This window comes from Cyprinodon tularosa, unplaced genomic scaffold, assembly GCF_016077235.1.
Source record: "Cyprinodon tularosa strain WSP-4 unplaced genomic scaffold, ASM1607723v1 ctg459, whole genome shotgun sequence".
Lineage (NCBI taxonomy): Eukaryota > Metazoa > Chordata > Actinopteri > Cyprinodontiformes > Cyprinodontidae > Cyprinodon > Cyprinodon tularosa.
Genome location: NW_024039184.1, coordinates 6,705 through 21,677, shown reverse-complemented (window position 1 = coordinate 21,677; position 14,973 = coordinate 6,705). Strand labels below are relative to the sequence as shown.

Below are 14,973 nucleotides of genomic sequence, written 5' to 3'. Positions count from 1 at the left end.
TGCCTGGGTTTAGTTTCCAGGCCTGAGCTCACTGTTATCGGAGCGGCCACACCCACACTGCCACGGCTCACTTTAGACACGCCACACACAATCCCACTTAATTAAAATACACAGAAGGTCAACAAATATGCCCTCACGGTTTGCTCATCTGTAAAACAGTTTGTCCTGCCAAACATTAACCCTGACAGATGTGAGACGAGCCTGAAAAACTGCAAACGGTCTCTGGCCAAAGAGTCAATAACCTGCTTGAATTCTTGGACAGTTTTTCAATCAGCTGTCTGCTGATCTGTTGGCCTCCTTGAAGGAGCTCCTCTCATCCTCTGATATCTCACTTACTCTCTCTCTCTCACTCATGGGGTCATGGGAACTCAGGACTCTGGTCCAGGGATGTGGATCTATGAGGAGCCACTCTTTCACAACAACTTCCTTAGAAACGCTATGTTTTCTTCTGCTATATTAAGAACTACATTTGTTGAGGCTGGCATTACTAAACTGGGCCACCTCAACAAAGCATCCATGGAAACGCTCGGTGACATCACAAACATCCAGAGTGCAGAGTAGGATTATGGAGGAAGTCTGGCAGTCCCTGTATGAACCAATGAGAAGGTTTGCTAAGAATCACGCTGGCCAGTGAAAGGATGACTGCGTGTATAATTTTCCGTCTCTGAGCGTCTGTCCGGCTGCTGAGGAGCAGCAGGAGGAGAGGGGGTTTCTTCTCACCATGAAAACACCAGCGCTGGGTTTAGCCCCTGTGGGAAGAAGAAGCTATTCTACAACTGTGTGAAAGTGCTGAACTTTCACTCTCTGGATGGAGTGAAGGAGTCGAAATGGTGTGAGGTATTTGCCTCAGACGTTACTCCTAAATGCAGGCGGAGGGTCCTGTATAAACCCCCTGTTGAGAAAAAGATGGCGGACCTTCAGCGGAGGATGATACATGGAGCAATAGCCACAAACAGACACAGAGTTCACCTGGATCCAGGCATTGGGTAGGGCTGTCCATTCTGCACCCAGAGGGAAACACTGGAGCACCTAGTGGTGGGGTGTCCTCGGCTAGTTGGTCTTTTTACACTGTGTGCAGAATTATAAGACGTGTATTAGAAGTTGTATTTTTGAGGATTATTTTTATTATTGGGCCACAATTGTTCTCAATCAACTCAAAATGACTCCTTAATATCATAGCTTCATAGTTTTGGAAGTTGATGTGTTTTTTATTTTTTTGATTTGGCCATTTTATGAGGTGTCTGTGTGTGCAAGTAACAATTACTGTGCAGAATTATTAGGCAACGTAATAAAAAAACAAATATTTACCCATCTCATTTGTTGATTTTCACCTGGTAATCCAATATAACAACTTAAACTTCAGAAATAAACATTTGTGACATTCAAAAACCAAAAAAAAAACCAAATCAGTGACCAATATGGCCACCTTTCTTCCCCATGATGCTCAAAATCCTTCCATCCATAGATTCTGTCAGTGTCTTGATCTGTTTGTGATCCACATTGAGTGCAGCAGCCACAGACACTGTTTTCCCTCCCTGTAGATCTCACATTTCATGAAGGACCACAGGTTCTCCATGGGGTTCGGATCAGGTGACCAAGGGGGCCATGTCATTATTTTTCTCCTTTTAGCCTTTTTCTGTCCAGCCACGCTGTGGTGTATTTTGATGCGTGTGACGGAGCATTGTCCTGCATGGTCTTGAATTATGGCGACTTCTTCTATAACCACTGTTTGAAGAAGGTGTCTTCCAGAAACTGGCAGTAGGTCTGGGAGTTGATCTCGACTCCATCATCAACCTGAAAAGGTCCCACAAGCTCATCTTTGATGATAGCAGCCCATAGCATTACCCCACCTCCACCTTGATGGCGTCTGAGTCGATGAGGAACTTGCTGCCCTTCACTGATCCAGCCTGGTGCCCATCCATCCATCTGGCCCATCAAGACTTGCTCTCATTTCATCAGACCAAAACACCTTGGAGAAATCAGTCTTCAGATATTTCTTGGCCCAATCTTAATGTTTTTTCTTGTGCGTCTTGTTCAAAGGTGGCCTTTTGTCGGCTTTCCTTACCGTGGCCAAGTCCCCGAGTATTGAGCACCTTGTGCTTCTCGGCGCTCCAGACATGTTGCAGCTCTGAAATATGGCACAACTGGTGACTAATGGCTTCCTAGCAGCTTCACGCTTGATCCGTCTCAATTTATGGGGAGTTATTTAGCATCTTCTTTTTTCACACTTCTTGCGCCCCTGTTGGCGATTTGCCATGAACCACTTGATTGTGCGATGATCCCGCTTCAAAAGCTTGGCAATTTCGAAACTACTGCTCCCTCTGAAAGACATCTGACTATTTTTGACTTTTCAGAGTCTGTCAAATCTCTTTTCTGATCCATTTTGCCAAAGGAAAGGAAGTTGCCTAATAATTAAGCCCACCTTATATAGGGTGTTGATGTAATTAGGCCACACCCCTTCTCATTACAGAGATGCACACCTCCTGATTTACTTGACTGGTAGTTGGCTTTCAAGCCTATATTTAGCTTATCTGTGTGTGTTTGTGTGGTAATGGTTGTTTTTTATTGTGATGATTGAAACGGAGTCGGTTTCTGATGTGAAGTAAATAAAAGACGTCAAATGTCTCTCTCTCTGTCTCTCTGTCCGTCCATCCTTCAGGTTATGACTTTGCAGAGGTTCTGCGCTGGTTTGGGGAGCGGGTCGACAGGATCATCCTGCTGTTTGATGCCCACAAACTGGACATTTCCGACGAGTTCTCTGAAGCCATCAAAGCGTTTAAGGGACAAGACGACAAGATCCGAGTGGTTCTGAACAAAGCGGACCAGGTCTGATGAGCAGAGTGCTTCTGGAGTCTGGAGTTTGGTTCTGCTGGTCATTGTAGCTTTGATGGACCTTCTTTCTCCCCTCTGTGCTTTAGGTGGACACCCAACAGCTGATGCGGGTCTATGGCGCCCTCATGTGGTCACTGGGGAAGGTGATAAATACCCCAGAGGTGGTGAGAGTGTATCTGGGTTCCTTTTGGGCCAAACCACTGCAGAACACAGAGAACAGGTCTCAGTCAAACACTCATTTTTTTCACAGGTTTTCTGCTTTTCATTTTTTCTTAAATCATCCCTTCTTTCATTCCCCTGTGTGTCTGAAGGCGTCTGTTTGAGGCGGAGTCTCAGGATCTCTTTAGGGATATCCAGAGTCTCCCCAGGAATGCTGCCCTCCGTAAACTCAACGACCTCATTAAGAGGGCGAGGCTGGCCAAGGTGAGACGGCAATCTACCGGAGGGAATCCCGCTTCGTGTCCTGCATAGCAGTACAGTCTGAAACTTTCAGATTTTAAATTACTGAAACAAGATTTAGTTTCTGACTTTTTTGTAATCTTGACACAAATCGGAATAATCCCAGGGATAAGTGAGTGGCAGTTCAGATTGTAACTCTGGTGTTAAGGAGGAACATGTTAAAGCTTTATATAATTATGGATAGTTGTGCTTAAAAGTTTACATTCCTTTCCACTAAAGAGAAATAAATGTAAAATTACCAAAGCAATAATAAGTAAAAGTGATAAAAAATGGAAATTATATTAATTTTGAGTTCTGCTGGTCTTTTCCTAAAGGTGCACGCTTACATCATCAGCTACCTGAAGAAGGAGATGCCGTCTCTTTTTGGCCGGGAGAAGAAGAAGGAAGAGCTGATCATGAATCTTCCAGAGATCTACACCATCCTGCAGAGAGAGCATCACATCAGCCCTGGAGACTTCCCCAACGTCACCAAGATGCAGGTAGAAGCAGAGATCCTGCCCTGTTGGAATCCAATGGTTCCTGTGTGGCTGGTTCTGAGTCGGTGTGCAGCAGGTTCTGGTTCTGGTTCTTAAGGGACGTTTATACCAAACAGCAATGTTGCAGCTGAAGTGATGAATTCTAAAGTTATGTCTATGTGGAGGGCGATCTGCAAAGCGAAGATAGGAGGGTTAACGAGGCGAATTTAGGAAGGCACACAGATCAATTTAAGCAAAGATGGCGACTTTTAATCGCCGCCTCGCCTGCAAATGAAGTTGAAAAAATCTAAACTTTTATTTACATTTGCATCGTGAAATCCAGTCAGGGACTAAATGTTTGAAGCAGCGCAGCAGACAAGCTAATTTTTTTTTATTAAAAATGAAACAGAGTGAATTATGTTGGAAGGAGTGGGAATGCTCTTATGAGGAATTAAGGTGCTTTTAAAAAAAGCCATTTTAATTCAGCCCTAGAAGGATGCTTGCTTCACCTCCGCCGGTTTCTACCTTGTTCTCCTTTCATCTCCAGTAGTTAGCTTGTAGAGGCTATCTCCAGCCAGCTATAGCCTCTCCTAGCTCTCCCTCCCTGGCTGGTTTCTCCCATGTACCGCTGTCCTTCTCCCAGGCAGTTGTAGCCTCACCCCACCTTCAGGATTCTTTCTTCCCGGTGGACTAATCCGATCCCCCGCTGTGCTCCTCTGTTCCTCCGCTGCAGCCCTTTCCCGCTGGTTCTGTCTCCCCACCGAACTTCTCAGCTTCGTCTTCTCTCCTCTCTCTGGTCCTCTGATCCCCCGCTGTGGTTCCTTAGTTCCATAGATTGACGCAGCTGGCAGCCTTGTCCTGGTTTCATTTTTTTTTCATAGAAATAAGTAAAAATTTCTTATATTAAATCTATTCAACCTTAATTTGAGTAGGTAAATGAGATAGTTTGCCAATGGAATGAGTAATTTTACTCTTAAAATAAGATAATTAGATAATGTGCACTTGAAATAAGACAATGCAATTGTCTTTTCTTATTTTAAGTGTAAATTGTCTTGTTCCATTGGCAAAATTTCTCTTTTACCTCCTCAGTTCAAGAACAAATGCACTTATTTTAAGAAAAAAATGACTTATCTAGATTTAGATTTTTTGCAGTGGCTGCTGCTCCTGTCTGAGCTCCACAACAGCATCTAACTGAACCCTCTGTCGTCCGGATGATTCGTCCCACAATGCAGGGCTCTAACACTGGTCACTGATAAGTGGGATTACCGCTGAAAGCAACCGTTAACCCCATGTAGCCTCTGGAAGAGGTGGTGATGTTCCCCATACTGGTTCTGTCTCTGGGAATCTGGTGAACCGAGGAACGCTGACAGCTTTGTTCAGCTTTCTAAAGTAAAAACTTCAAGGCGAGCAAAGGCAGACGAACCTGGTGAAGATTTTCCCAGGTTTCACGCTCGGTGTGAACGTACTTTTAACTTTTGGTCAACATGGAAACTGGATCCAAAAATCCTCTGAGATATTTCTTAAAAGTAGTCGTGATGACATCAGAACCTGCAGACCAATAAAGAGCAGTGAATGTTGCAGAAAGGTTTAGTCAGTGTTCAGTCAGGGTGCCATTCTCTGCACACAGTATTTGGTTCTGTTCAGGCGTATTATGGGATGTATGTTAATGCATAGATGTGATGGTAAAAAGGTGGAAGCCTTGGGGCAGATTCTGAAGCACAGTAAGCAGAAGAACTGCAGCTGAGCTGTGATTCCTCCAGGGAGGTTCATGGCTGATAGTGGGTGTGTGATTTAAAATTGAACTCTTGGCAGGATTTTATGTTTGAGAGCTTTTAGTCCCCTGATGAAATCTGTGCTCAGCTGATATAAAACACAATGTCCTGAAAAAGCCCTCCAGACATTCCAGAGCCGTCCTCCTGACCTGAACCAGTTTTCTCTATCAGCTGTTGGAGCTTCTTTGATTCCAGCAGATTATGGTAGGAGAGATTTTTGCAGCGCTGGACAAGCTGCTTGCAAGGCGCCACAAGCGCCTGTTGCCCCTCCTGTCCTTAAACTAATTATGGACAAACACCTCCACAGAAAATGGAAAGAAGATCCTGCCAGCAATGCCAAATATTGGAGCCCATATAGAGATGAAACCATGTTAGTTTGTTATTTATTAGTAATAAACAATTAAATCTTTTCCTTTTTCCAAAAATACTCATAGTTAGGGTACACCATATGATATGATATTTGAACTGTGATACTTTACAAACCCGTAAAATCAAAGAAAGGAAAAAAAAAAAAACCTGAGATAAGGCATCAAAGCAATCAGGGGAAGAGAAAACTCTGCAAACAGTCAGGTTCAATACAGTGTTGCTCAATATGCCGGTGAAGATTCTCAGCCATCCAGCTCATAGTCATTCCAAAAAAGTTAAAAACAATCCACTGGACTTTGTTTCCAAGTTTGAAGACGTTTTGCTTGTCATCCAGGAAACTCTTTCAATTCAAAATGTCAGAAATAGTGTTGAGAAATAGAGTCGACCGAGGCGAAGCCTTGTTTTGGTTTAGAAAACCTGCAAATTGAACCTGAGTGGGTCCGTCCCTTTGGAATGGGGGTCATTTTGTTTCTTTGTTAGCCCACAATACCCCATACCTGTCTACAGTGGGGCAAAAAAGTATTTAGTCAGCCACCAATAGTGCAAGTTCTCCCACTTAAAAAGATGAGAGAGGCCAGTAATTTTCATCATAGATATACCTCAACTATGAGAGAAAAAATGAGAAAAAAAAATCCAGAAAATCACATTGTCTGATTTTTAAAGAATTTATTTGCTAAATATGGTGGAAAATAAGTATTTGGTCAATAACAAAAGTTCATCTCAATACTTTGTTATATACCCTTTGTTGGCAATGACAGAGATCAAACGTTTTCTGTAAGTCTTCACAAGGTTTTCACACACTGTTGCTGGCATTTTGGCCCATTCCTCCATGCAGATCTCCTCTAGAGCAGTGATGTTCTGGGGCTGTCGCTGGGCAACACGGACTTTCAACTCCCTCCAAAGATTTTCTATAGGGTTGAGATCTGGAGACTGGCTAGGCCACTCCAGGACCTTGAAATGCTTCTTACGAAGCCACTCCTTCATTACCCGGGCGGTGTGTTTGGGATCATTGTCATGCTGAAAGACCCAGCCACGTTTCATCTTCAATGCCCTTGCTGATGGAAGGAGGTTTTCACTCAAAATTTGACGATACATGGTCCCATTCATTCTTTCCTTCACACGGATCAGTCGTCCTGGTCCCTTAGCAGAAAAACAGCCCCAAAGCATGATGTTTCCACCCCCATGCTTCACTGTAGGTATGGTGTTCTTTGGATGCAACTCAGCATTCTCTCTCCTCCAAACACGACGAGTAGAGTTTTTACCAAAAAGTTCTATTTTGGTTTCATCTGACCATATGATATTCTCCCAGTCATCGTCTGGATAATCCAAATGCTCTCTAGCAAACTTGAGACAGGCCTTGACATGTACTGGCTTAAGCAGGGGGACACGTCTGGCACTGCAGGATTTGACTCCCTGGCGGCGTAGTGTGTTACTGATGGTAGCCTTTGTTACTTTGGTCCCAGCTCTCTGCAGGTCATTCACTAGGTCCCCCCGTGTGGTTCTGGGATTTTTACTCACCGTTCTTGTGATCATTTTGACCCCACGGGGTGAGATCTTGCGTAGAGCCCCAGATCGAGGAAGATTATCAGTGGTCTTGTATGTTTTCCATTTTCTAATAATTGATCCCACAGTTGATTTCTTCACACCAAGCTGTTTACCTATTGCAGATTCAGACTTCCCAGCCTGGTGCAGGTCTATAATTTTGTTTCGGGTGTCCTTTGACAGCTCTCTAGTTTTGGCCATGGTGGAGTTTAGAGTGTGACTGTTTGAGGTTGTGGACAGGTGTCTTTTATACTGATAACGGGTTCAAACAGGTGCCATTAATGAAGGTAACGAGTGGAGGACAGAGGAGCCTCTTACAGAAAAAGTTACAGGTCTGTGTGAGCCAGAAATCTTGCTTGTTTGTAACTGACCAAATACTTATTTTCCACCATATTTTGCAAATAAATTCTTTAAAAATCAGACAATGTGATTTTCAGGATTTTTTTTTTCTCATTTTGTCTCTCATAGTTGAGGTATATCTATGATGAAAATTACCGGCCTCTCTCATCTTTTTGAGTGGGAGAACATGCACTATTGGTGGCTGACTAAATACTTTTTTGCCCCACTGTATGTCTCTATGTTTCAGGTAATGGGGTATTGCAGGCTATGGGGTATATGGGTTAAATGCAAAGAGTTAATTTCGTTGTTCTGTACTTGTGACAGTGTAATGCTAATAAAAAGCTGGAAGAAAGAAGAAGACAACATGTAGATGTAGAAAACACAGCTTTTTCCAAGCCTCTTCATTTCCAAGAGTGTCTGTGACTACCTATTAGTCTTTGGGATATTTATGGGCTTAATAAAAAGACATCTTGAGATGTTTATATTTTTAAACCCTCACTAGTAGGAGCTGTTCTTCCACTATTTTTTCCCACACAGAGCTGCATAGTGCAGGCTGTGCAGACAGGCCTGGGTGCTAAAAATTAATTAATATGGTTATTCGGACCTTGTCGACGCATCGAGCGCAAACCAGGCTTAAGATTAAAGATATCTCTGATATTATTCTGCTGGAGCTGCTTTCTTCCTGGGCTCCTCCTTGCTTTGTCTTACCTTGGCTTTAAGTTTCTTCTGTATGCTTCCCTGTCTCCCTATTCCTGGGAAAGCAGCAGCAGCAGGTCTTCTTTGTCTTCCTGTGACCATCTTCACATCACCTCCTTGTTTCTTTTTTTTGTTTTGTTTTTTATCTTTTCTTTTTACAAAGTTTGCCGCTAAACAAAGGGTTTACATTCCATCAGAGAAAAACAAGATTATTTATTGGGTTTTCCCAGAGGAAGTCCTGCTCTGGAGACGTATCCTGATATTTGCATAAACAAATCAAATGGTTTGTTTTCTGATAGAGCCGCTGAGAAGCTGTAGAAATGTTGGACGTGCAGCAGAGTGAGGCGTGGTTGGAATCACCATTTATATTCACTAAAGCATTGGGCTGTTGTGTCTGTAGCTTAGCAACGACTGAGCTAATGACATTACATGCAGTGTCTGGCAGCAGCTGATGGTGGAATGGTGATGATGATGGTTGATGTTGGAGTCCGGGATAATGACACCTATCCAGTTTGATAAAAGTTTTTGCAAGAATATCCAACTGAATGTAACAGAGCTTCTCCAACATGCTGCCACTTCTAGCACCCTGCAGCCCCAACCTGCCCCGTAAATTCACTTCTCTATTAAGGCAGAATCTCTGTTTTTATTTTCTGCAGAAATAAGGAACTTTTCCTTAACAAAGAGCAGCTTAGTTTTACTCATTAAATACAAGATAATAATTATATTAATATTAATGTTTTCTAGCTGATGAAAAGTCACTAATAGGTTTTGCAGTTCTATGGTAGTAGAACAAAAGGCAAGGTTCTGGGGAATTGTCAACTGCCCAAGGAGACATTTTTGATCAAATGCTAACAGCTTTAAAGATAATTAGAAATCAAATACTGGAAAATTAGCTCAAACAAAGTCCTCTTCTTCATAAAAAAAAAAAAAAAAGGAAAAAAAATCATCAAATAAATAAATGTAATCTAACAAAAACTTCCAACTGTTTTTGATATTCTTTTTTTGTTTCTGCATTTTTTTATTTTATTTTATTTATTTTTTATTTTTTTATTTATTTTTTTTTTCCTACTTGCTTTGATTCTGTTTTATCTTCCTGTATTTTAATCATGTAAAGCACTTTGCATTGTCTTTGTACTGAATTGTGCTATACAAATAAATTTGCCTTGCCTAATATCTAGTCTTCAGTAGATATTAGTGACTGACATTATTGCACCCTTTGGCTGCAATACGGTCAGTCAGAACAATCTCTGGACATCTTTGAGAGAAACCAATTCATTTCTTATCCAATATTATGTAATGAGATCAAGTCAATATGTAAAATCCAGCCACAGAAATCAGTTTGCATTTTGGGAAATCCTTTGATCTTAGGAAATAAGCTATCAGGTCCCAGGACTAAAGAAGTGGGGTTTATTCCTAAAAACCTGAGATTGGTGGCAAGTTGTCCGTCATAGATATCCGATCGATTACATTTAGTAACTGGCATCAGTAGATGGTAAAAAGAGGAAGCCTGTCGCAGGCCCTGGTTCTTTGAGAGGCTGTTTTTATTCTGGTCGGTTAATTCAATGAAGTAAAAGATCTAAGGAGATCATTTTTTTTTTATTTTATTAAAAGCAAATAGGTGGTTTGTAAAAGAAGTTTTGAAAAACTTCTCAATCAATAAAGGTTTGAGGAGTAATTTACCCGTTTACAACATATATATATATATATATATATATATATATATATATATATATATATATATATATATATATATATATATATATTTTTTTTTTTTTTTTTTTTTTTTGATTTTTTTGCGACAGAGCTCTACGAATGGTTTTCTGTTCAAGTCCTGTTTTAAAAATGTTACCCTCTAAGCTTCGGAGTGGTCTTTACGTAGACCAGTACAGATACTGTTGCTGACGTCAAAAATCTGAAAAAATAGTTTAAGAAAACAAATTAGCAAAATAAAATCTGAAAAAGTTTTGGTTGAACTTTTACATATGCATTATAAATTACTCTAGAAATTACTTTCCTTTTTATTGGGATTTTTTTTTTTTTTTCTATTTTCAAAATGCTTTTACTTCAGATTTCTTTTTTTTTTAACATTTTGTTTTGAATAGTATTGGAACCAATTTCCCTCCATAAACAGCCGCCCGCACCCTACAGCTTATCAAACTGTGAGTCCAGCTGTGTTCTGCTCATCTGCATATGACTCGTTTTCTACAGAAATCTCTGATCTTTGTCTGGCAAATAGTGATATTTCTCTTTTAAGAAAAAACTCAAACTAAAGAGTCCAAATCTTTGGTTTAAAGAGCTTTGTGGCTTTTATATGATCTTTCATTCAGATTTGAACGGCTTTTGTATTTTATTTTTTTATTTTTTTATTAGAAAGAATACAAAAAATCCTTGAAAGCATCTCAGGTTCTGTATTATAGAGCAAAAGGCAGGAAAAAAAGCCCAGAAAGCTTAGTAATAGGCTACATATGACTGAAAATATTAAATGTTAAATAAGTGGATTTTTAAGATATTACAGTTTGAGAGGTAGGTTTGAACAGTTTTAAAAAATCATCTTGAAGCACTGGTTGCACCTGAACATGCAACTCCAACGCAGGCAGGCTTTGGTGTTACACAGCGTCCCTGTTGACCTCTGTGTCAGCCTGTTGACAGCTGCAAACAGCTGGTTCTTAGATTTTCAGAAAGATTAAACTGAGAGGTAAGATTAGGATAAAGTCTTTCGAGCGCTGCCAGATAAACAGCTGCGTTAGAAACAAACAGTTTCTCCGTCTCCTGACTTTTTCCATCTCTGTGTAAATAACGCCCCCATGTGTTCAGTCAGCCAGTCACCACTTTCAATCTTTTCAAACTTCCAGAACACCTTAACATAAATAAGACGTGCATTTATTAAACAGCAGTGAACTATATGTCGTTTAAGATATTAAACATGATTTCTATCTAAAGTCAGACATCTTTTTCTTCTCCTCCAGGAAATGCTGCAGCATTATGATTTCCACAAGTTTCCGTCCCTGAAGATGAAACTGATTGAATCAGTGGATAAGATGCTGGCCACAAAGATTGCAGGTCTGATGGCTATGATCCGCGAGGAGGAGTCCAAGCAGCCTCCAGCCATGGTGTCTGGTGGTGCTTTCCAGGGCTCAGAGGACGGGCCTTTTGGTCGAGGCTACGGTGAGGGCATCAGTGCCGGGGCGGATGCAGATGACTGGATCGTCAGCCGTGACAAACACCGTTACGATGAGATTTTCTACACACTGATGCCCGTCAATGGGAAGATCACCGGCGTCAATGCCAAGAAGGAGATGATGAATTCCCGACTGCCAAACACTGTGCTGGGAAAGATCTGGAAACTGGCTGACTGCGATCACGATGGCATGCTGGATGATGAGGAGTTTGCCCTGGCTCAGCATCTGATTCAGGTTAAGCTGGAGGGCTACGAGTTACCCAACGAGCTGCCCCATCACCTGGTGCCCCCATCCCACCGGAAAAACCCTACTGCAGATGCACTGTACAACCACACGGAGGACTAGAGAGCTCACCGAGTGCCAAACAAGCCACCAAAGAGACACACAGATGGAAAGATGTCCAAATGTGGACATAAAAGATCAATGTCAAACAAATAAATATATAACTTTTATTGAGTTTGTAGAGTTTGTATATTAAACATTTCATCTAAGCAAAATAATCCTGAGAGGAATTTTTTTTTTTTTTAAATCTTGAAAAAGGAATTTGTTGTAAAGAAAACCCAGGTTAAACATCTCTAATTTACTTCCTGCCTTAAAGTGTTGAGATTTATGTCCTCTCGTTTCCATTTTGATTTTATTTCAATTTTATCAGCTCTAGTAAATTGCTGGTGAAAATTCTCAGTCATCCCGGTCATAGTCATTCCAAAGAGTTAAAAACAATCCACTGGACTTTGTTTCCAAGTTTGAAGACGTTTCTCTTCCCATCCAGGAAGCTTTTTCAATTCTAAATGTCAGAAATAGTGTTGAGTTCCAGTTTTTATAAACGGGTCCACCCCTTTGGAATGGGGGTCATTTAGATTCTTTGTTAGCCTGCAATGCCCCATACCTGTCTATGTCTCTGAAAGGGGGTCGTTAAAGGGAATTGTTGGCCTGGCTGAATAGGCGAGGTCTTCTGTTCCCCTGTAAAGCGGTCACATCCATTCCTGGATGTAAATTGAAACGTCTTCAAACTTGGAAACAAAGTCCAGTGGATTGTTTGTTTTAAACTTTTATGGAACTCCAGTAAATTTTTGTGACTCCGTGGATTTTTTTAGTTTTATAATATTTTTATGTGACAAATCAAAGGCCTGTTTAATATTGCTAGGACTAGTCCTAAGCATGCTTTCAATCAGTGCATACCAATCATTTACAGCACATAGTTTGCCACTAGTGGCGGTATCAGTAAATGTTCATAGGGATGACCATGCAGGGCAGTGGCCACATTTAGGTTAATATCCTAACTTTAAAATGTCAAAGAAGGATTTTCTATATGGTTGTATCAGTGCTGCTACACTTCAGTAGTGTACTACAGTACACTGGAGTACTACACTATACTGATTTAGAAAAGAACTGCTCATTCCAGAGGTAGTAAATTACATGGTACCAGCAAATCAACTGATAGGGGGGGGGGGGGATTTTAGGAGTTTTCTTATGATGTTCCAAAGATGCAGAAGTTCAGGAACTTTTAAATTGTGACATTTGATAACATTCAGTACACATCCTGTCTGACTGCAAAGCAATAAAATAATCTATACAGGATATTAATGATCAGTACAGCCAATTAAATTAGATACAGCACAATAGAGCTACAACTCAGTCAGTGGCTTCAGCAGCAACACGAAACCTGGACTTGATCTTGTTCTCCAGCAAAAGATGATGACATTTAAAAGGGTTTTTAAATGACAAAAATTACACAATTTTGTCTCCAGTTTACATAGATTTTCTTTGAATCAAACTAATAATCTGACATATTCTGACAATCATGTTTTTTTCTTTTTATATCGATTCCTAATCCGGCAAAGTTACCTTTGGATGCTATCATCTAAATGATTTATTTCCTAGTAAACTTTGATTACTTACACTTTCATCAGCTTTGTGTGTGTGTAGAAACAAATAATGACTGATTTTTTTTATCTTTATAAAATGTTAGATGCAACTCAAAGAGTTTAAAATGGGTCAGATTACTAATTCTGTATTTATCCGAAACATCAGAAAGTCACGAATATGAAAACAGGAGTGTGTGGGTCAGTATAGATTTTTGATTATGCTGATTGGCAATATGATAAGCTTTGGCTTAGTTGGAACGTTCCACTTCTAAAAACAACACAGGGTATTATTACAGCTTGAACTTTGAAATTGTTATAAAAAAAACAAAAACTGGAAGAAAAAAAAAGCTTAGGTTATGTCAAAAGTTTACTTCAGTTTAGGCATTTAAAAAATGTAAAACCTAAAAAATTAAATGTAAGTTCTAAAAAATATCTAGTCCTTTATATTCAAACATAGAAGTTAAACTCAGGTACGCATGTTTCAGTTAAATGTCGGTTAATACACATTGCTGCCTAGTTGAGAGCATTATCCCAATTTGTAAAAGGTTTTTTGAGGTTCAGCAGCCTGCATCAACCCACTGACGTTCCTGCAATCCCTCCTGAATAAGCATGTTGCCAGATGTTTGCATGGTTTAGTTAACTTTGCAGCAATCCCTCATACAAGCATCTCTGGAGTGAAACCAGAGCAGACAAATCCAGAAAAAAAAAAACACATTTAAAATATGTAAACCACGGTCCAGCAGCACTTTTAATGTTAAAGATAAATTAATGACCTTATAGACATCCCAACTCCATCTATCTAGGAAAGAAAGATATGAGCTCTGACCTGCAGTAATTTATATATGCCATGAATAAAGGGGAACATAATGAGTTTAGTTGTAACAAAAGATCCTTTAACTACTGTGTGTAACATGGAAAGACAGCAATAGCTTCAGTTACTCCCCCAAAAGACTCCACTGCTTGACCAAAACACAAGTATAGCAGTAGTTTCTACAAAGAGAGAAAAATTGATAGCATAAAGTCAATGTAGGCAAGAACTACATACACTCACCGGTCACTTTATTAGGTACACCTGTCCAACTGCTCGTTAACACTTAATTTCTAAGCAGCCAATCACATGGCGGCAACTCAGTGCATTTAGGCATGTAGACATGGTCAAGACAATCTCCTGCAGTTCAAACCGAGCATCAGTATGGGGAAGAAAGGTGATTTGAGTGACTTTGAACGTGGCATGATTGTTGGTGCCAGAAGGGCTGGTCTGAGTATTTCAGAAACTGCTGATCTACTGGGATTTTCACGCACAACCATCTCTAGGGTTTACAGAGAATGGTCCGAAAAAGAAAAAACATCCAGTGAGTGGCAGTTCTGTGGGCGGAAATGCCTTGTTGATGCCAGAGGTCAGAGGAGAATGGCCAGACTGGTTCGAGCTGACAGAAGGGCAACAGTGACTCAAATAACCACCCGTTAC

General features: G+C 40.5%; 1 protein-coding gene across 1 annotated transcript in view; it reads left to right on the top strand.

The window, feature by feature from the left end:
- The window catches only part of ehd4 (EH-domain containing 4), a 40,640-nt gene extending 28,492 nt beyond the window's left edge, over positions 1-12,148 (top strand). The window contains exons 4-8 of the mRNA XM_038300898.1: positions 2,660-2,826; positions 2,919-3,052; positions 3,144-3,255; positions 3,606-3,770; positions 11,428-12,148. Of these exons, the coding sequence (XP_038156826.1) occupies positions 2,660-2,826; positions 2,919-3,052; positions 3,144-3,255; positions 3,606-3,770; positions 11,428-11,985 (1,136 nt within the window). The 3' untranslated portion in view covers positions 11,986-12,148. The remainder of the gene's footprint in view (positions 1-2,659; positions 2,827-2,918; positions 3,053-3,143; positions 3,256-3,605; positions 3,771-11,427) is intronic.
- Positions 12,149-14,973: the final 2,825 nt, after the last annotated feature.